The sequence below is a fragment of the Zalophus californianus genome, chromosome 14 (assembly GCF_009762305.2).
Source record: "Zalophus californianus isolate mZalCal1 chromosome 14, mZalCal1.pri.v2, whole genome shotgun sequence".
Taxonomy (NCBI): Eukaryota; Metazoa; Chordata; class Mammalia; order Carnivora; family Otariidae; genus Zalophus; species Zalophus californianus.
Genome location: NC_045608.1, coordinates 23,602,594 through 23,625,296, shown reverse-complemented (window position 1 = coordinate 23,625,296; position 22,703 = coordinate 23,602,594). Strand labels below are relative to the sequence as shown.

The window sequence follows — 22,703 nt, the reverse complement described above, 5'->3', positions numbered from 1 at the left end:
CCGCACCCAGGAGTGGGGGCAAAAGTCCTCAGCTGGGCAGGGCCACAGATCAGGCTTGGTTTCTGCCGGCAGTGGCCCCCACTCCTCCAGACACCATGAGTGGTCGAGTTGGAGACCTGAGCCCCAAGCAGGCGGAGACCCTGGCCAAGGTGAGAGCCTCTTTCCCTGGAGCCCCAGCAGAAAAGGGCTGAGGAGGGGGGGGGGCGGGGGGGGCCGGAAACCTGCCCCACTCTGTTGGCTCAGCGTGTTTTTGACATTTTCTCTTTACTGTCACCTTACCCAGGGTCATGTTCTACAGTAGCCAGTGGTATCAGCTCTGTCCAGGGTAGGGACTGAGGGAAAATTACCACCTCCAAGCAGTAACAGTGTGTGTGCCAGATCAAACTTGACTTCTCGTGTGGGAGCCAGAACCAGAGAGCTTTACCCACAGCAGCCCCTTCCCCATCCCTCCCAGGCCCCTTAGGTGGGGAACTGAAGGATGTTAATGGTGTGCCCTCTGATTCTGTTCCCTCTCCTTCCCCAGGACCTGAAAGATGACCTGTCTGTAAGAGTGAGAGAGACAGAGCAGGGTGTGTTGTCATCCCCACAACCAATGGGGAGGAGAACATGTAATCACTAACCATGCTTTTGTAGAAAATGGGATGAAAAAAGGCAGAAGTCTTGGTGGGCTAACACACGGAAAGAACTATGAATACACTCATACTCCAATCCACTTACCCACCCACCCACTCATTTATCCTTTCATCCATCCTTCCACCCCACCCACCCATCCATCTATCCCTCCTTCTGTCTATTCACCTACCAATCTCTCTTTCCTCTACTCACCCATTTCTCCTTCCTTCCATTCACTGATTTCTCCTTCCTTCTTTTTCCATCCACCCACCCACTCATCCAACCACCCATTCAACCATCCATTCTTCTTTCTATCCATTTACTCAAGATCTATCCTTCCATCCATTCATCTACCCATCTATCCATATACCCATCTCTCATCCTATCCATCTGTCCACCCATCCTTCCATCATCATGGACCAGACTGCATGGGGAAGAGAAGGGATGATGACAACAATTATTGAGTTTGGGGGCCAACATTCAGTGCAAAAGCCACTTTAACCAGCACCTCCTTTCCTAGTTCCGAGAAAATGTGCAGGAGGTGTTGCCCGCCCTACCCAATCCTGATGACTATTTCCTTCTGCGCTGGCTCCGAGGTGAGGGAAGAGGTGGGGAGATCAGGGTGAGGGGCAGCGAGAGGGGCCTGGTCCCAACTGCTTTGGAACAACTCACGGCTCTCAGGATCCAATCACACCATCCTGCTTCACATGTTCAGATCCAGGAGAGGGGAGGGTGCAGGGAAGGAAGGTCCTACCCAGGCCCCCAGTGCCATGCATAGCTCCTCACAGCCCAGGACCAGGACAAAGTGACTACAAGGCAGCCTCTCTCCTGCCTCACACCTTCCTTCCATCTTCACACAGCTCGGAAGTTCGACCTGCAGAAATCAGAGGCTATGCTCCACAAGGTGAGACCTGTCCACCCCTGGAGATTTGGGAAGGGTTTTGTGGGGGGCAATCCACACCTCGAGCCCCCATCTCCATCCCCTTCTTGGAGGTGCTGGGAGCCCAATAGGGCCTTACCTCTCCTCTCCCTTGCAGTACATGGAGTTCCGGAAGTCCATGGACATTGACCACATCCTTGATTGGCAGCCCCCAGAGGTAAGCCAACACCCCTCCAACACCCCAGTCTTTTACAGACATAATATTAAAACAGCGTCTAGGTCACTGGAGAGCATGAATGAAGGGCAGCATGCCCGAGAGGGCCGTGGAACTGCCCACAGGCATACAGGCACCTCTCCTCTAATAATTATGGATATTTCCTGGGTGCTTATGAGGTCCTGGCCTGAGATGAAACTTTACCTGCATGAACTCATTTAATCATCACAACTCAGTAAGGGGGGTGCAATTGTCCCCATTTTACAGATGAGGACACTGAGGTCCAGCAAAAGTTAAGCACGCTACCCAAAGCCCCACAGCCCCAACGTGGAACTGGGATTTGAATTCGTGAAACTGGCCCTTCACCACCACCATTAGCTTGTGCCTCCGGGCCCTCACCCCTGGGATCTTGCTCAAAGCATCCCATCTGTGTGGGAAAGAAATTTAGCCCACCAAGTTGTTGGAGAGAACAGTCCCACCACTGGCACTTCGGTAAAGCAAGGGGCAGAGTTTCATTTGTAGAGCATGAGCTCTGGCTCAAGCACTGTGCTTGGCCAACATGATATTGGGGACTTTCCCTAAGGGAGGGGTTATCCAAGCCTTCTTACAGAAGAGGAAGTGGAATGGGACTCAGAGAGGTAGGTGTCACTTGTTCAAGGATGCACAGCAAGGAAGCAGCAGTGTCTCTATTTGAACCAAGTATGTTGACCTTCAGAATCCATGTTTTCCATCACTAAGCCCAACTTCTCTCAATGGAAATGGACATGGGAGAGGCTGGGGGACAGAATTAAGAAGCCCAGAGGCCTTCAGCCAGGCCCAGCTGAGGCCTGGCTCTGCCATGTACTCGCTATAAGCAAGGCCCTCCCCTCAGGGTCCCTTAGTTTTCTCACCTGGACAATAGTGTCACCCTTCAGGGAGAGTGCTTGTACCATGCTGTGTGCAGGCTTGGGCCAGCCAGGTCAGCCTAGTCTGGGGGTCTCTGGGGAGGTGCATAATGCCAAGTTCTGTATATCTTTCCATGCCCAGGTGATCCAGAAGTACATGCCTGGAGGCCTGTGTGGCTATGACCGGGACGGCTGCCCGGTGTGGTATGACATCATTGGGCCACTTGACCCAAAGGGCCTGCTCTTCTCCGTCACCAAGCAGGACCTGCTTAAGACCAAGATGAGGGACTGCGAGCGCATCCTGCATGAGTGTGACTTGCAGACGGAACGGGTAAGGCACAGGCTGAGCGAGGCGGGCAGCTGGGTACAGGTGAGGCTGCCAAGGGACATAGTCCCAAGAACACACTGTGCTCTCTGCTATCACAGTCAGAGGACTCTGGGGTCAAACCATCTCAGCAGCTCGGCTGCTTCCTAGCTGTGTGGTCTTGGAGGGTCATGTCACCTCCCTAAGCCTATTCCTCACCCACAAAACAAGAATAATAATAATGTTGCAAAGATTAAATGAGATAATGCAAATGTATGGCCCAGCACACAGCCTCATGCATATTTCTCAATAATACGTTACTGTTATTCCCTCTGAGTCTTTGCCCCTGCTGTTCCTTCTGTTTGAATAACTTTACCTCCCAGCACACCGCTACCTCCCACACTTCTCTTGGTTCTCTCCCTTTTATCATTCAAGTCCCAAACTTAGATGTCACCTTCTCTGAGGTCCCTGTCTGGGTTAACGTGTGTCCCCAAAGCTCCTAAGCTGTTTATTTGCAGCACTTACCTCAGGACTTATAGTGACCTGGTTGCTTGTCAGTCTCTCCAAGTAGACTGTGAACCCTTTGACGACAAGAGTATTATATGTTATATTCTCCATGTCTGGCACAAAATAGGTGCTTAACAAATATCATTTGGACAGAGGGATGGATGGATGATTGAATTGTAGTATGAATGGATGGATGGGTAAATTGATGGGTGGGTGGGTCAATTAATGGATGGATGGACAAAGGGATGGATGGATGATAAATGGATAATGGGTGATGGATGGATGGATAGATGGATGGTTGGGTAGGTGGATGTGTGAGTAAATGCATTCAGTTTTGTCCACTTGTTCCTCTGAGGACAGAGTAGGGGACTGGGAGAATTGCTGAGGGGGTCATATGCTAGGGTCACCATGTCCCAAGTTCTGAGCCTGCACCCTGAACATTGGGACTGGTCTTTGTTTTCATCCTTGCAGCTGGGGAAGAAGATTGAGACCATTGTGATGATATTTGACTGTGAGGGCCTGGGACAGAAACACTTCTGGAAACCTCTGGTGGAAGTGTACCAAGAGGTGAGGAGAAGGCCCCCTGGATGACCCCTGCTTCCTTAATGATGAGCTTGGTCTGCTGTGACCTTGTGGCTCACTCAGAGCCAGGATTTGGTAAAAGGGGGTGGACTTCCCAGGCTCTGGCACTGCAACTCAGGACCCAAAGGGCCTTAATGTGTTTCCCAAAAGACAGGCCTCAGATTCAACACTGTACTGAGACCATAGAGGCCACCTTCTGCCAAACATTCCCAACTCTGTCCTCCCTAGCTTTGTGACTCCAGCAAGTCATTTCATGCCTCCATGCTTCAGTTTCCTCACCTACAAAATGTGGATACCAATAGTCTGCATTTCAAAGGGAGGTAGGGATATTCCAGTGGGTTGATATATAAAATGTGTACACAGTGCTTGACAAATTGTGAACATTTAACGAACAATAGTCATTATTATTGTTATACTACTATTACTATAAGATTTACTCTGAAAATGATTATATTAGAGTGTGGTTGTAATAGTCTGAAGTGAAAAACTCTCCTCCAGGGGCCAGTGGAGGTGATGGAAATAAAGGAAACCCTCCTTAGCCCTTTGAACACTCCAGAGGGGAGATTGCAAAGGCCATGGGGATAGGAGAAGATGAGATGAGATGTGGGCTCTGATGGGGTCTTTCTTGGTTCTACAGTTCTTTGGCCTCCTTGAAGAGAATTACCCAGAGACCCTGAAGTTCATGTTCATTGTGAAAGGTGTGTGGCAAATGACTTCACTTTTTTGTGCCTCTGTTTCCTCATTTGTACCCTGGGAACAATAAAAGTGCCTTTTTCCTTGGGTAGTAGTGAGGCAGGTTGGTTGCTTGGCTGCATGCAAATCACTTAGAGTGCCTGGAACAAAGTAAGTGTTCCATAAATAATAATTTCAATGGTTGGCCTTACTGCAAGAAGAGGCATTTCCCACACTAGCTCTTTCAGGAATCCTTGCTCATTTCTCCCACCCATGTTGATCTCTCCATTCCCAAACTGCCTGTGGCACTGACATCTGGAGCAACCAAGTCTGGCCTTTCCTGTCTGCTGCCTTCTGGAGGTCTCTAGTTGTCTTGTGTGTGTTCATCCTGGTTTTTTCCTGAGTTGTCTGCTCCTTGAAGGCAGGGCCTTTGATTTTCCACTTCTGTTGTACCCTTCACAGGCCTGGAACCATGTGGATGCTTAATAGGTATTTGTGTTGTTGAATAGGTTGATGGATAGAAGGATGGATGGATGTTTGATGGTTGGCTGGTTAATTGGTTGGTTGGTTGATTATTTGGTTAGTTGGTTGTTAGTTTACTGGCCACTTGGTTGGCTGTCTACATGAATGACTGGTGGCTGGTTGGATAGTTAGTTGGTCAGTTAAGTGACTGGTTGATCGGTTGGTTTGTTGGATAGTTGTTAGTTTGGTTGACTGATTGAATGACCAGCTGGCATTTTGTTTGGGTGGGTAGGTGAGTAGCAAGTTGGCAGATTGGTTAGTCTGCTGGCTGATTTGTCATTTGGATGGACCTTGGGTGGTTGGCTGGCTGCAGAAGGCAATTGGCTGTGTGGTTAGCTTGTTGCTTGATAGGCTGATGGGTTTTCTGGTTGGCCGATTTGTTAGTTGGTTGTATGACTATTTGGTAGATTGGCTGACTGGTTGGTAGTCTGATTGGTGGGCTGATTAGAAGGTAAATTGATTGGCCATTTTGTTGGTTGGTTGATAGATTGGATGATTGACTGGGTAGCTGGTTAGTTAACTGCTCGTTGGTTGTTTGACCAGTTGTGGGCATGGTTTGGCAGTTGCAGGGCATTTTCCAATTCATGACTCCTCCATATTGTTGGCTATGACTATGACAGAGAGAGTGTCCCAGTGGAATAATTTTCTTCTCCATTATCTTTGTTTGTATCTCTCCAGCCACAAAACTGTTCCCTGTAGGCTACAACCTCATGAAGCCCTTCCTGAGTGAAGACACTCGCAGAAAAATTATAGTATTGGGAAGTAAGTAATTCTAGCTCTATCCCCTGAGCTCTGCGCCACCTAGAGTCAGAAATTCCTCCTCAAAAGTGAAGTGAAATGTGTTTTACACTATAGAGTCTGTTCAGGTATTTCTGCCTCATTCCATGTCATTGGTGACAGAGGCCTCACACCTTCCTCCTCATTAGTTTCAGTTTGGTTGATAGACAACCTCTGGGCTATGGGCCTCATTTTCCTTTCAATACTCATTACCTCAGTGCTTCTAAAGGCAATTTGGGTTGGGGAGGATGAGGAAGAACAGCAAGAAGAGGAGATGTGATTCAGAGAAGGAAGGGTCAACAAGAAGGGACTGGATAAGTAAATAATAATGCATCCATTTGATGAATTATTGGAAAACCATGAAAAATGATTTGATGCCAAGGGAAATGTTATTAAGTTTTTAAAAAGCAGATTATAAAGTGGTGTGGATAGTATCATCTTCCTTGTAAAAACAAAAATATATTGCTAGAAGAAAATGCAACAGGGGCGCCTGGGTGGCTCAGTTGGTTAAGCGACTGCCTTCGGCTCAGGTCATGATCCTGGAGTCCCGGGATCGAGTCCCACATTGGGCTCCCTGCTCGGCGGGGAGTCTGCTTCTCCCTCTGACCCTCTTCCCTCTCGTGCTCTCTATCTCTCATTCTCTCTCAAATAAATAAATAAAATCTTTAAAAAAAAAAAGAAAATGCAACAAAATGTTGATTTGTGCAGCGTATACACATTTGCACTTGGGTTTGGAAGGCTAAGGGTTAACAGAGGAGTAGGTTGATGACTGGAAGGAGCTCTTTACTAGGAAGTTCACAGATGGATCATAGACCAAAAAATATTGAGAAACTTTGTTTGTCACTGGGCCATGCTTTCTTCTCAAAGTGGTTACACGTGAATTACTATAAAATTCAACAGTAGTCTGGGCTTTAAGGTGGTGGCTGATGGACAAACTAAAAATGTGCATTTGGGATAAAGAACCTAATGCCTGGAGTTTTATCTGAACCTTTTGAGTGTAAAGAAGGAAAATCATAAAATAAAACAAAACAAGACAAAAAAAATGTTGATTTGTGGATGGCAAGAAATCAAGTGGTTTTTTAATTTTATTTTTTGTATTTTTTCTGTTTCCTAAAGTTTTTATAATAACATGTATTACTTTTATAAGTAGAAAAAATCATTATTTTAAAAAATGATAAGGAAAGAGAAAGAAAAGAAGAGAAATAGTTCTTAAACTCAAGCCAATGACCTTGAACTTAGAGACAACTTCTTGCAAGCAGAATGGTCAGATCATCAAATCAGGAGATCTAAGGATCTGGGTGGGTAGAATCTTACAAATCCTGCTTTCTTTCTCTTCCTGATACTTGAGTCTCTGTCTCTGCCCAGTTCCACAGGGATAGGGAGCTAGGTGGATCACAAGGTAGCCCCCCAAATCCTGGAGCAGTGTGGGTAATGCCACACTCCAGGTCCAAGTCCAGGGCTCGTCCTACTTAGTGGCACACAGGGCCCTGTGCATTTGGCCCTGGTTTGCCAGGCATTGTGGTCTTTGTTTTTATCCCACTGGTGGCAAGGAATATCCCATGGCCACAATAGGGCTGGGAGTGGGCAAGGGAGATAGCCTGGATTGGTCATAAAACCCAGAATGCTTAGAGCTTTGCACAGGACATGAAGAACAGTAATGAGCATTATGGCTTTAGTGATTAAGCAGCACAGAAAGGGAAGGTCCATTCAAAGGCCCAGGACTATCCATCCCCCACCAAGAGGTCTGTCTTGAGTATGCCACTTACATGTTTTATGGCCCCCAACAAGGTCCTTGACCTCAAAGGCTTTAAAGCCTCCTTGAGACAATTAGATGATTCTTATCTTCACTACTCAGGATCGGAAGACCCTCAAAAATGTGCAAACCCATTAGCTCAAAGGAAACATTTTTCCATAGCAACACAATGCTGGAGGACATTTTCTGCAGCCCGAGTCCTGGAAGGCTGGGGAATTGGTCCTGGTAGCCTAGTCCCTGTAGGGCTTTCCCCAAGCTCAGGCCCCCCTGGTGGGAATGCGGGGCTGACAAGTACCCTCCACACCTGATAACAACCCTTCAAGCCCTCTGCCTGCAGGCAACTGGAAGGAAGGCTTGCTGAAACACATCAGTCCCGAGGAACTACCTGCTCAGTTTGGGGGAACTCTGACCGACCCAGATGGGAACCCCAAATGTTTAACTAAGGTACGAAGAGCCCCAGACAGGGGAGGGGAGAGGAGTAGAGCTGAGTTCCTTTCTCACCCTATCACTCATTCCACAAATGTCTATGGAGAGACCCCTGTGAGCCAGGTATTGAGCTAGACAGTCCTAGCCCTACTATCACCAGGCTCTCAGCAGCTGTGCAGGGAAACAAGAAATGAGGAAAATGACTCTGAGGGATGAGCTGGAAGGGGAAGTTTCCAGACGAGGCTTTGACCCTGGAGGGTCAAGGAAGGCTTTCTGAGGGTGGTGGGAAGAGGACAGGGTGAGTAGGATACTTCCAGAAGATGGTAAAGCATCTCAGGCAGGAGAAACAGCATGAAACAGCACAAGCAATGCAATGGTCAAAAGAGGGAAGCAAACCCATTCTGTCCTGTGTCTGCAGATCAACTATGGTGGGGAGATCCCCAAGTCCATGTATGTGCGGGACCAAGTGAAGACTCAGTATGAGCACTCAGTGCAGATCAATCGTGGCTCCTCACACCAGGTGGAATATGAAATTCTGTTCCCAGGCTGTGTCCTCAGGTAAGGGCCAGGACATCAACCCATCTCTGGCTGGTCTTACATCCTCAGGGTCCCATCAGACTGAGCAGCAACTTGTCCCCCTCCCACCACCCACCCAGGTGGCAGTTCTCCTCTGATGGTGCAGACATTGGCTTTGGGGTTTTCCTGAAGACCAAGTTGGGGGAGCGGCAGCGAGCCGGGGAAATGACAGAAGTACTCCCCAGCCAGCGTTACAATGCCCACATGGTGCCTGAGGATGGGAGCCTCACCTGCTCAGAAGCTGGTGTCTGTAAGTCTACCCTGGCTGGGCCCCAGCTCTGGAAGGCTGGAGACACCTGTCCCATGGTTTAGAGGAGGAAACAGAGAGGCAGTGACTCTCCCCCACCCCAGGAACATACAGCCTAGGTTAGTGCCATTCATTCACACAGTTGGTCATTCAGGCTACACTCTCAAGCATTTACTACACACCAAGAGTTAACGACACACAGGCCTTGAAGAGGCTGAGAGCACTCAGGCCACAGGCCACAGGCAAGGGACAATAAGGCAAGTGTGACATTTCCCAGGAAGAAACTGGGATTCTGAGAAGTAAATCAGCTTGTCCAGAGCCACACAGCTGAGTGTGATGCCAGGGTCCCACCTCAGCCTCATGGTAGCTGCATAACCCTGGGCAAAGTCTTAGCAATCTGGAGCCTTGGTTTGCTCACCTGTGAAGAGAGGTTACAACCTCTGCCTCTTGGGTGGTTGTGAGGAAGTAGAAGGTATGCACTGGCCTCACCCAGCACCTCACTTTACCCAAGGGGACTGGGAGGACTCTGACATTCCCAACTGCCCCCCAACCCCTATCATGGCAGTGTCCAGGTGTGGAGACAATGGGACGCAGTGGCCATTGTTCTCATTGCCAGTTGTTGCAACTAAAGCCAGGCTGGGCATGTGCCAAGAGGAGGTCAGTGTCTGTTTACAGACATGGCTGCAGGCTGACAGTTCCCATGGGAAAAGGAACAGGAGTGATGGGAACTTGGCCCAGCTTAGCAAACATAGCAGGTAGAAACACAGCTTGTCCTCCCTCCTGTGGCCGGGGCAGGTACATGGGGAGTGTGAAGCCAGACCTAACTACCCATCTGTCCATCTGTCCCCCCAGATGTCCTGCGCTTTGACAACACTTATAGCTTTGTCCACGCCAAGAAGGTCAGCTTCACTGTGGAGGTGCTGCTCCCAGACGAGGGCATGCAAAAGTATGACAAGGAACTCACCCCTGTATAGGCAGCTCGCTCACTTCTCTGAAACCCCTGACCCCCTCCTTTCTCTATCAATATCCTACCATCCTCCCTTCCCTCAGAAATTGATCATTAATCCTCTTGACTCTGTGAGATTAGTGAGTAGAGAAAGAGTTGCCTTGGGGAAGACTTATGTGCTGTGGTTAGATCAGGAAAGGTATGAGAGGCACAGTTTTGGAGGATGCCAAGATTGCATAAGAGGAAGAAGCAAGGTGAAAGCAAGAGGTGATGTCATTGAAACCCAAGAAACCAGAAAATGAATCCTTAGCTTCTGTCCTCACTTCTCCTAAGGCATTTGTGTGTGTTCAAATTTCTTCCCTATGAGCTATGAGCCACTTGGGTTACAGATATATCTAAATTCCTTTTACTTCTACTCCTTATACGGTAGATGCTCAATGTATACTTGGGAAGTTGAATGAAGGTAGTGAGCCTGTAATTCACCAGTATGCAGGACAAGAAGGAGCTTACCCAGAGCAGATTTCAGCACCTTGGACAGAGACCAGGCTGTGGACGGGGTAGGCTTTCCTGGAGACCCAGGTGATCCAGCCCCCTGGTTTCTGGGAGTGGCTGCCCCCTCAGGTAGGTAGGAGATGCCTACATAAGGCTTTGTCTGATTCAGGGCACACAGCTTTCCCAACCCATCACTCCCACCTTCACCCCCTTCCTTTGGAACTCACAGCTTATATTTTAAGCAATTAAAGAAACTTTACTGAAAGCAAAAGAGGTCCTATCTGGCTCAGTCTGTGGCCTGGTGATAATAATTTAAAAGTCTCAGCTATCATCTGGTTAGTGCTTTCTTGCACACCCCACATGGTGCCAAGTGCTTTATGAGTTTTGCTCATTTCACGCTCAAACCTTCCCTGGGGGCCGCTTATCATGGTCATCTTATGGACAAGAAAACTAAGGCTTAGGGAGGTGACCTGCAACATCATATAGCTCTTAAGTGGCAGATTCAAGACCTAGGGTTTGTTTTTTCTTTACTCCAAAGACATTGCTTTTAATTGTCCATAATACCACTTCTTAAGACCCTACTTTCACAAAGAAGGAGAGAAGGAATGACTTGTTTGTCCTAGATCTTCCAGCAGAAGTGTCCTGAGTGTCACCCTCTCCAATCTTAGTTTGTCGGCAAAGTATGTGTTATGCCCATTGGTCGGCTGGGGCAATAGAGACCCCAGTGCTCAACTGCATGATGTTTGTCCAAGGAAACTCACAGCAAAATGGACTAGGGCTTTGCTTCTAAGCCTAGCACCCTGTCCATTCACATGGCCTCTGGGAAACATGACCCCCTGACACTCACCATGCCTTTGGGTGACTGAGGGAGAAGTTGGGTCTCCAAGACATTCCTGCTCCAAACCAGGGACACAGAGACACCTAGGACCTCTTACCAGAAGGTACCAAATTACACAGAGAACGTGGGTAGGTGGGAACCAAAGGGCTGGCTGGTCCTTGGGAACGAGCTGCCCAGAACCAAGGCTACTGGAGTGAGCCAGAGTGGAAGGCCTGACTCCAAAACCGATCAAGCAAATGTTCAGCAATGGCTAGCACTTTCCATCCGCACTTATGGGCACAGGATTTTATCTCCATTTTATAGATGGGAAACTGAGCTCCCAAAAGACACTGGCCTGGTTTCCTTTGGCCTATGGGTGGCAAAAATAACACTGAAGTTAAGGCCACCCTCCCCCACCTACTCACTCCCACCAAATTCACATTACTGTGGCAATTTTCCAGAACAAGACAAGACTGCTGACTCTCAGAGTTGGGGAAGGTGAAGGAGGAAGGAGAGGAAGAGGAAGAGAGGGTTGTCAGATTTATGAGGGGGGAAGCAAGATATGGAACATACTTAAAATTGTTTATCTGAAATTAAAACTTAATGGGGCATCCTGTATTTTATCTGGCCACCGTACAAATGAGGGAGAGGGAGAGGGAAGGGAGAAAGAGGGGAGAAAGGAAAGAAGGGCATGGGCTCATTCTCTTGGAAGACTGTGGTAGCACCAGCAATGTGGGTCAAGGGGTTCCTGGGAGTGGTTGGCCCAGAGTCGATGGTGCAGGGTGGAGGCACAGGGCAGCCTTATCCTTGCCCCCAAGGGAAAGGCTCCCATATTGCAGCAGGGTCAGAAGAAGGATAAGGGGGTGGACCCTTTGCATCTTTGAAGCTGAGATGGCTGTGAGTACCACCAGATGCCCTCATTTGCCTGACCTCCTCTACTGCTGATCACAGACCTCACTCTGAGCAGAAGGGTACTTGCTACCTGGAGGCAGGGGCAGCACCGGGAGCCTAGGCCAGGGCTGAAGCCAAGAATCAAAAAGCGCCCCTCAGCATCTGCTGACGCCCAGCCACGGCAAACCAGCTCCTACTCCATTTCCACCATCAGTGGGAAATAGCCTTCCCCGGCTCCCAGCCTCACTCAGGGGCCACTTAGTTCCAGTTCTGAATGTCCAGGAGGTGGTGAAGGGGGGAGGGGAAAAGGTCCTACTTTGTCACCATGAATAATGGGCACCCCAACCAGCAATGGTCAGCAAGCAGTGTAGGGGCAGGAAGACCGAGGCCTGCATGCTCCCTACCGTGTGTGAAGGGCAATTACATTTCCATTCCAACGGCCCAGAAGTGACCAGGAAGGAAAGGTCTCGGCTGCCCTTGGTGGCTGCTGGCTATTTCCCATAAGACAGATCAAATTTGACAGTCTGGGCCACTTACCATGCAGACTCCAGGCCAGGGCAACCCATGGGCAGAGAACAAGCCAATTGGTGCTAAACAGGCACCCTCCTCAGGAAGCCACTACTGCAATGGCCTCTCCAGAGAGCCCACTTCACATCATGCAGTTAAGAGGTCATATTTGTCCAACACACACGAGTGCCAGGGAGAGTTAAGGCACGACCAGAGCACTAGAGAAATAGAAATCTTTATTGTGCGTAAATAAAAGGGTGGTTTAGTTGTCTTCCGAAGGGCTTGCCGCCTCCCAGCTTTCCTTGATGGTAGACTGGGACATCATATCAATCTCCTCTTCAGAAGAGGTCTCTCCATTGCCCCGGCCACTGACTCCATCTCCTGGGTGTCCTGATCAGACAGGCCACCCCCCCCACCCCAGCGTGCTCCCCAGGCAGCCAAGGGGGCAGTGCAGCTAGAAGACCTTGCCCACTTTCTTCAGGGTCAGCAGCAGAGTGACCCCACTGAAGGCCAAAACCACCGCCACCAAGTCCTTCAGCATCTTGCAAGAGACTGGAGGGAGGGGCGAGGGAGTGGCTCAGGACTGCCCAGAGGTGCGGGACAGGCCATGTAGGACAGCTGGAGTGGACCTCAAGCCCAGAGTTCTTCAAAGTAGGAAAAGAAAAACCAGGAACATGTGGGGAAGCAGGGTGTGGCTGGGGATAGGACAGGGCAGTGAGGTCAGGACTGAAGGCAAGTGTCCATGAATGTGGATGGTGGAGGGGGCGACCAGACATTTTCGGGCCTAGGCTGCCTCCTAGCCCTGCACCTCCCTTTAAACCATGATGTCGGCAGCTTCTTGAACCTCAGTGGCCCCACAACCACCATATGGGTGTTCCCTTAACCTGGGAATTCTGGGGAGGGGAAGCTGTTAGCCCTGGCATCTTTCTCCCTTCCCAGCCCCTGGCAGAGGCTCCGAGCCAGCTAACTCCTAAGTAGGTGTGTGTTCACCTGCTAAATGGGGGCAGGGGGCAGTGAGGTGTTATGTAACAGGAATTAAGAGAAAATAACTGAACAACACAAATAGCCCTCCCCAAGGTACTGATTCAATTCTAATACCTCCATCCCATGGATATACATCATCAATGTCAAAGAGGTATCTGACCTACAGAGCTGTCTGTAGAGTATTCTAGAAGGTTTTATAGAATACCATAAAAACTGGACCATTATATTCATGTGTACAGACAACAAAACCTGCCTGGATATGGTTACACTAAGCTGTTCATTAACGATGGTTTGCGTTGTAGGATTAGATCTTTTTGAAGTCTCTAAGTTGTCTTGGACGGTTATATATTTGTTTGGTAAAGGAGGGCAGGAGAATGAGTTATTAGTGGCCCCGGCATACGTCCTGGCGCCAAGCAGAGCAAGCTGCCCCCTCCAAGCTCCATGGGACAGAAGAGGCAGCTGCAGGCGACCTGATGGCCCACAGCCTACCCCACCCCAGCTACAATTTCTTCCTGGCCCCTGCCCCCTGACTTACCACCCTGTCTACCCTCCCAGCCCAGGGGCCATGCCGGTGGCAGATTCAGTGACATCCATTGGCCACACAAGCCATGCCCTCCCCCTAGTAGCCCCTCTAACCTGGTTCTACTCTGCCTTACCACAGCGCCAGCCTCTTTGTGGATGGGAGCAGCTAAAGTCACAGCCATCATGCACAGAGCTCTCCCACTTACCAGCTGCGAGCTGCCAATGGTCCAGACAGAAAGACATGCTCAGTCGGGGGGGGGGGGGTAGGGGGAAGACAGTCTGCCCCAGGGGAGAGGCCTGCCCCGAATCCCAATTCCAGCATGGCCCCTATTAGCTGGGTGACAGCAGTCCATCCCCTGGCCTCTCTGGACCCCCCTCTCCCTGGTTTGCCTATACCAGGGAGAGGCCACCTACATTTCCAGCATAAGGATTTCCCATGGTACAGATGAAGCATCCCAGTAGAGGGCCAGGTGGGGCCTTCCACCACTCCCCATTGCCCAGCTTCCAGGACCCAGGGCCCACACATCACGGCAGCAAACACTTTCACTTTGGAAATGGGGCCCCCTCCCCCCAAGGCCCAAAATGGGGAAGGGGTTTGCCCAGTGTCCCACAGCTCGAAAGAAAGAACCCTCACCTGTATGAGGAAGTGTTGTAAGAACAGGATTTCCGACCAGTCTCAAAGGGTCTTGTCCAACTCCAGATGCTCACCAAGCAAGTGAAATACACACCTTGGAAGGATGGACTAAGGAAGAATCTTGGAACACCAACACCCATTGAGAGGGTCCTCCTGGGCTCCCATGGCTCCTCTGGATCCCTATCCCACTGCCATTCGCAGGGGTTAGGGTTGCCAGATAAAATACAGGCATCCAGTTAAATCTCTTAAAATTTAGTCTAAATGGGTCTCGGGGAATATGGGTGACTTGTTTATACTAAAAAAAAATCATTTTTTATTTGAAACTCAAGCTTCACTGGAAATCCTGTAGTTTTATTTGCTAAATCTGTAGATCCTATCAGGAGATTCAGTACCCCTCTCTGGGCTGACCCCCAGCTCTACCCAAAACAGTCCTGGGAAGGGAAGCAGAGTAATAGGAAGAGAGTCCCCGGACCTCCAGCTGGGCCTGAGGCACAGCCCTCACCTCATTCTCTTCCACATCATTGTTGAGCATGAAGGCCTCCGCGCCGAACTGTAGTGTCTCATCCTGCTGGGACCAAGGGCCAGACCTGGGGCCTACTGAGTGGCACCTGGGGACAGCCAAGGGGGCCAGAGGGACCTTCAACTCACAGACTGGTCAGACCAAGTTTCCTGGGAAGCCATGGAGAGGCTCATACTCTGGGACCTTCTTGCCACTTAAAGCCACATTAAAGAATGTCCACCCCATTACTAGAGCTCAGGGACAATTGTGTTTAGCCTGAGCAAAGAGCAGATGTTAGAAAATCAGCCCCAAGTGATAAGACTCTAAGGTTTCTGCCGCTGCTCAACAGCTTGCACCCTGGCTGGGAAGGACAGCCCATCCTTTGCCAAACTCACAGCCCAGGTGGACATGTTCAGACCCAGACAAGTTCAAACCAGACACAAAAAAAGGCTGGTCACCAATGACCAAGTGCAAAAAGAGAGACCTCTATACGTGATTACACCAACGGTCCAGCTAAGCAAGATCCCAGGGTAGGGATGAGCCCCCTGCCCTCCCTCTTGCTGCCCCCAACAGCCTCATAGACCCTTGGTGGAAGACAAGGGTGTATATCCTCTGGGAGTGGTTCAGGTACCAGTTCTGAGAGCCCACACACTCATCCACATAGAGTTTCATGGCCCAATTTGACACCGGCTGGATGCAGGCTTCAGGAGTCCGCCATGAACCTTCTACATAGGCAAGCCATCTGAGGGAAGAGAGGGAAGGGGGTTATTCCCAGCAAGTAGTCATGGTCGCCTCCTAACAAGCATCTACTGCATGCCTATTAGGTCACAACCATAATTCCATTTATTCCCGAATGGTCCTAGAAATGTTTGCTATACCCATTTTACAGGTGGGATGATGGAAGCTAAGAGAAAAGGTTGAACTTCAGTTCTCTTACCCTGGTCTCATCTACCAAATGGGTGCACACCTGTCCCACTAAGGGCAGAAGACTGAGGCCCAACACAGGATGGTACAGGTGGCCCACACTCTGCCCTCCTTAGGCAATCCTCAGGGGTCCCCACTCCAACCCCACCATGGCTACACACACCAGCCCTGAGACTCACCGTGCAGTACCTGGAGGGTAACCTGCAGGGGCTGTGGGGTATGGGGTGAGGGCTTCTGGGGGGGTGTCCTTTGGAGGGCTCTGCGGGGTCCATGATGGGCCGGCTGCCGCAGAACTGTTCACTTCCTGCCTGAGGAGCAGCCTAGGCTGGGTGACTGCAGAAGAAGGGGCACCATAGGTCAAGCGGGTCTGGTGGGTCCCCACAGACAGGGGAGGTGGGAGGTGAGGCTTGGCATCCTGGGCATACCTGGAGGAGGGAAGTTCTTTCCTAATGGCCTATGAGTTGCTGTGCTGGTTGCCTTTCAACACTTGGCCTCACCTCCCATAGCCTCCAGCCCTGGAGTCCCTTGTTTCTTCCCCAGCTGAGAGCTGAGGACACCAGAATCCTGGGTCGCCCGTTCCTCTTCCCTGACCTTCACCCTGTTTCTTGGGAGACTTTCAGCCTTGTCCCAGGCTGAACAGGACCATGCTGGACTTCAGGGCAGTCCTGCTTCTTGAGGCTTGGGCTCCCCAGCTGGGCCCTTGCTGCTGCCCAGGCCAGACAGTGTGGGACGAATTATCCTCAAGGAGGCTCACCAGGTGCACTGCTGGCAGCGCTCAGCTCAGGGAGCACAGGGGGAAGGACCCCCACCCAGCACTCCAGATCCTAAGGGAGCCTCACTGCCCAGACCTCATCAAGCTGCAGCAAGAAGAGAACAACTTGCAGGAGCCTGCTGGGGGTGGCCATAATGAAAAGAAACATGGCCAGCCCCCCACAAGCTTCCTTAAATTGGCCCAGAAGAGGCTGGGGAAGGAACCGTTTCACCTGAGCCCCTATGGCTGAGTGGGGCACAGGCCAAATATTTCCACACTCCCCCACCTGCCCGCCATGCCTCCTGATTTTAGAAAGGACCCCAAAGTCCCCCTTACTCGTGAGGATTTAATAAGGTTAGTTAAGAGTTAACGCTGACAGAAGGCTCACCTCACCACAAGGATGGTATGGCGCCTATTGCATTGGCTCTTACGGAGGTTATGTAACACAAGGCTTAGTGCAATGCCGGGCATACAGCAAGCGCTCCATCCAGGGTTTATGTGGGTGTCTTTCATAACTCTTGTCCAAGGGGAGGGGGGGAGTGTGATGACTGAGGGTGCTGTACGGCAAGATGATCCTGTCTGGGAGGAAAAGCCGAGAAGCATTCATGGGGCAGATACCATCAGAGCTGGACGCTGAGGGCTGGCAACAGAGGAAGACAGATGGGGAGAGGGCACTCCTGGCCGGTGGCATGGCCTGAGTGAAGGCACAGAGGTTAACGTGCAGGGCACATCCGGGGAATGGCAAGGCCTCAACGGAGGCAGGAATGCAGGTGCGCAGATGTGTCACGGTGAGAGAGAAGGCTACCAAGACCTTGAGGCTCTGAATGCCAGGCTGAGGTGTTCAGATTGGATCCTGGGGGCCGTCAGGAGTCATAGAACATATCAGAACAGAAGGTCTCTGGGGAGATTCAGCCACCAGCATGATCAGATCAGAAGAGTGTTCCTTTATGCATCGGGCATTTAAGGAGTTTCCAAGATTTTTAGTTCCTACAAATAAGACCATGACAATGACCCTCAGCTGCACACCTTGGGATGACCGCCCATTATTTCCTCTGAATAAATTCTTAGTAGTGGAATCCTTGAAGCATATAATTGGCATAATTTATATCTGGTTGGTTATCAGGTGGAATGATTCAATCATTTGTCCTTGAAGGAGAGGCCTCTTGACACACTGATAATAGCCAATGTTTGTGGAGCTCTCTCTGTGAGCCCTGCTCTGGCTGAACGCTTTGTGAGCCATTTCTCCTGTAATCCTGGCAGCAGCTTCAGGAGGTCATTACAGAGAATTGTTTGGTGAGGAAACCAAGGCTCAGAGAAGTTAGGTAAACTTGCCCATGATCACACAGCCTGTGAGTCAGGTGCTCCCCAACTGTGTAGAGAGCCACAGGCTTGGAGGCAGTAGATACAGAATCAGAACTGGGCTGGGGGAGGGGGGTTAGGGAAGAGGGAGAGAGGGAAGGTGGAGGAGGTGGGAGGAATGTTGAGTTATGTGGGTGGGCAGGGAGGGGTAGGGGCCAGACTGTGTGAGCTTGGGCCAGTGACTCCAACTCCAGGAAACAGGGACCTAACTATGATGTGATTGTAAAGAGTAAATGAGCCACATCACAGGAAGTGCTTAGCACAGGACTTGACCCACACTGTTCTCAATAATCCCAGAGGCAGTTTGAACCAGCCAACAAGAGCATGTTTTGTGGTGCTGCCTCCTTGTGGTGATGCTGAGCATTGCATGAAGGTGGCCACGGGATTCCCAACTCCCAGAATGCTCTTGGACAAAGCTCTGAAGGGGGTGGGAAAAGACAAGCCTCCCTGCCCCCAATCCCAACAGGGGTCTGGCCCTCCTCTCAGGCAGTGGAGGAACTATTGGGCTGGAGGAAGCACAGAGGAGGCTCCAATGCTAGTCCTAGGGGATCAGAGGGTACTTGAGGGGGCAGGAATTAAGTGGGCTATAGTCAGGGGAGGGTGCGTGGGCCTGCAGGAAGCAGTGGGGGAAAGATTGGAAGGGAGTGTCCCAGCTGGAGGGAACAGTGTATGAGAAAGCCCAGTCGAGACAAATGCCAGATCCAAGAAACCAGAAAGGACAGAACAGCTGAAATGAAGATTTAGGGTAGGGGGCAAGGGTGGGGTCTAAGGGCTCTAAGAGCCACCTCAAGGAGTCTGGACACTGTTCTGAACATTTTAAGAAGTGGTTGGCTAGATAGAAAAGCTGGCGGCAGGAGGGGGGGAGACAAGCCAGAGGCTGCTGCCCTCATCCAAGGCTGGAGGGGACAGAGGATTGGGGCCAGAAGCTACATGAGTGAATGGAAACACCCAAGGAAGAGTGAGCGAGAAGGGCCTGAGCCCAAGCATCAGGTGCTGGGGTACCAGCTGGAGGAGGAAAAAGCCGGAGTGAAGGCTCCAGACAAGCAGGGGCTGCAGCCAAGGCCACCTTCCCTTCTCCCTGCCTGGCCTTTTGGGGAGGAGAAAGAGCAGAGCAGGGCTGAGTCTTACCTGTGACCCTGTAGACTGTGAGGCTTCTGCCAAGTCACTTGCCCTGTCTGATCCTAGATGGGGTTCTGCACAGGGGGATGGTGCTATGACCCACCTCCTGGGTCGGCAGGAGGGCCAGAGCAGTGGTGTGCTGGTAAACATTTAACCCCTGGCTGCCACGGCGGGCGGACCCTGATTTGTTGATCTCCATGGTGTAGAAAGTCCCCTGGTGACCTATTTCAGGCTACCCAAGAGAAGTCACTAAGCAGAGTTGAGAAGCTGTACTTTTTTAGTTACTGCACGTTGCCCATCAGAGTTGGGCAGGTCCAGAAAGACGGCAGTGGCCTCTTGCCCCACCGGTCGCTCCACCGTGGCCAGACCTAGACAGGAGGCTCCTCTGGTTATTACAGCAATCAGGCCCTTCACGCTCCGACATGCCTCAGCTGCCTTGTGCTAGCCTCTCCCCATTATTTAACCTTTTTAAAGATTTTATTTATTTATTTGGGGGGGGGATGAATGGGGGAGGGGCAGAGGGAGAGAGAGCAGCAGACTCCGGGCTGAGTGGGGAGCCCAAAGCAGGGCTGGATCCCAGGACCCTGAGATCATGACCCGAGTCGAAGGCAGACGCTTAACCGACTGAGCCACCCAGGTGTCCCTCCCCATCATTTAATTTTTAATAATGGCTATGTTTAAAATGATTCCTAAAAAGGCAACGATCTCAGTTCTGGCCCCTATGAACACCTCTAGTACACCACTCATTGGCCCACAGCAAGAGGATGTGCAAAGTAAGCCTCCAGATGGGCCAGGTCTCAGGCATCCAGAAGAGGCCCTACTGCTGCCTAGGGGGCTGCTGGGCCCCTGAGCAAACATTAAAGGAGCAAAGGGAGAAGCACCCTGATTCCAGCGCCCCCAGGCAAGCCACGGGTTTGCCCACCACCCCAGCACTCCTGCCCAAGTTCACATGTGGCAGGCACAAGACCTGCTCATTCCTAGGGGCATCACCTCCCAGGAGACCCAACACTAACTCCTGCTCTTGGAGAACTAATTTCCTCCAGCCCCACCTCAGGAAAACCATGAGTGGCAGAGTCATTGGTGAATATCTTTTTCTTTGAAAACCCCAGTAGGCACTGGGGACTCCTTAGACCCCACTGCCTAGGCCTGGAGCTAGACATGCCTGCAAGGCTTTGTGTCCTGAACCAGAGGCAGTGGGTCTTCACCCACTGCAGGCCTAGGATGGACATCAACACCACCGTGAGCAGAGTCCCTGTCATGGGTGTGAGGGGGATGGGCAACAGCTGCCACCAGCCAGACTGTATTGAAGACGTGGAGAGAGTATGGGAGTACTGGACTACCTTGTACCTATGTGACCTCAAGCCTCAGTTTCCTTATCTCTAAAATGGGGATGATTTGGGGGCACCTGAGTGGCTCAGTCGTTAAGTGTCTGCCTTTGGCTCAGGTCATGATCCCAGGGCCCTGGGACTGAGCCCCACAGCGGGCTCCCTGCTCCTCGGGAAGCCTGCTTCTCCCTCTCCCACTCCCTCTGCTTGTGTTCCCTCTTTCACTGTGTCTCTGTCAAATAAATAAATAAAATCTTTTTAAAAAATAAAATAAAATGGGGATGATTTTGTCTACTGCATAGGATTCTTTTTTTTAATTTAAATTCAATTAATTAACATGTAGTGTATTAGTTTCAGAAGTAGAATTTAGTGATTCATCAGTTGCATATAACACCCAGGGTTCATTCCATCACGTGCCCTCCATAATGTCCATCACGCACTTACCCCATCCACTCCCCTCCCCTCCAGCAACCCTGTTTGTTTCCTCTAGTTAAGAGTCTCTTATGGTTTGTCTCCCTCTCTGATTTCGTCTTATTTTTCCCTCCCTTCCCCTCGTTTTGTTTCTAAAATTCCACGAGTGAAATGTAATTGTCTTTCTCTGATTGACTTATTTCGCTTAGCATACCTCTAGTTCCATCCACATTGTTGCAAATGGTAAGATTTCAATTTTTTGATGACTGATTAATATTCCATTGTGTATACATACCACATCTTCTTTATCCATTCATCTGTCAATGCACATCTGGGCTCTTTGCACAGTTTGGCTATTGTGGACATTGCTATAAACACTGAGGTACTGCGCAGGATTCTTGGGAGAATCCCATGGTCATCACAGAAAAAGAGGAGCTGCCTGGCAGTAAAAGGGTAGCATTTATTAACCATATACAGTGGACAGCAGTTATTCTTCTTCAGGATGAGGAGGCTCAGAGGTGAGTGGCTTCCACAGTGATGGAGTGAATGAGCTCACAGCTAACTTGCCTGAGGTTTCAGGCTTTACTCTGGCAGGCCATAAATGGGGGCCAAGTGGGGGCAGGGGGAAGGGAGGAAGAGGCCAGAACCAGGTTCTGCTGGGATTGCCAGGGGGCCCCTGAATCTGGGGCCCCAGTGTCTCCCACTGTGAAGGGGATCCCAAGAAGGGCCCAGGCTCTGGAAAAGGGCTCCCTCACTCACCTCTGCAACCCCTGGAGTCAGAAGCCTGACTCAATTCAAAGGACCAGATCATCCTGTGGGAAGCCTCCTCAGTGGACTTCCCAGAGACAAAGGGAAGACAAAGATATCCCACCGGAAGGCTTGAAGCCATCCACCCACCGAACCTCTATACACCTCTAACCTTCTGACCTGGTTATCTGCTCACTGATGCTCAAAGTTGAGAGAAAATGAAGCTATTTGTCCCAAGGCAAGAAAAGAACATGTTTACACCACGATGTCAGTGACCAAGGTAGAGACCCTGTGAGCAGGGAACTGGGTGGCAGTGCCCAGATGTCATAGGGATGCAGGTGTGGGTCGACCCTGGTGGGGAGATGGGGAGGTGCAGGACTGGAGAGGGGCCTAGAAGGGGGCTCAGTGCATTGAAGGGAGCCGGAGGGAGCAGTAGGAGACTGGGCACAGGGCAAGGGGAGCCTGGGAAAGAAACCCAGCTGCTGTGGGATGAGAAGGGCAGCAGAGAAAGGCCCACCATCAGAGAGATTTACCCTGTAGCTACAGACTCCCCCAGAGCATGAGCCACAACCTGAGCCCCCATCCTGTCTCACCAGCAATCCTGCCCAGTCCCTAGGCCCCTGTAAGTCCCCATCCAGTTGCAGGGGGTCTCTCTGGGGAGGGGGCTAGCTGCCAAGCCTGCACCCAAGCTGCGAGGGGCATGGCCAGGGTCTCGGCTGGAACTGATTTGTGGCTTGGGTCAGGGCTGAGCGACAGGGACCTAGGCCTGCTTCTGCCCCATGCTCCATATCCCAAACCCCACTCCCCATCTTTCTACCC

General features: G+C 50.8%; 1 protein-coding gene across 1 annotated transcript; it reads left to right on the top strand.

Annotated features, from left to right (window-relative positions):
* Nucleotides 1-10,665, top strand: SEC14L3 (SEC14 like lipid binding 3). Its single transcript, XM_027577580.2, has 12 exons — nucleotides 1-149; nucleotides 1,133-1,208; nucleotides 1,473-1,516; nucleotides 1,650-1,709; nucleotides 2,733-2,921; nucleotides 3,873-3,968; nucleotides 4,621-4,681; nucleotides 5,856-5,939; nucleotides 8,045-8,151; nucleotides 8,552-8,691; nucleotides 8,790-8,959; nucleotides 9,809-10,665. Exons 1-12 carry the CDS (start codon nucleotides 96-98, stop codon nucleotides 9,928-9,930), a joined length of 1,203 nt encoding a protein of 400 aa, XP_027433381.1. The 5' UTR covers nucleotides 1-95; the 3' UTR covers nucleotides 9,931-10,665.
* Nucleotides 10,666-22,703: the final 12,038 nt, after the last annotated feature.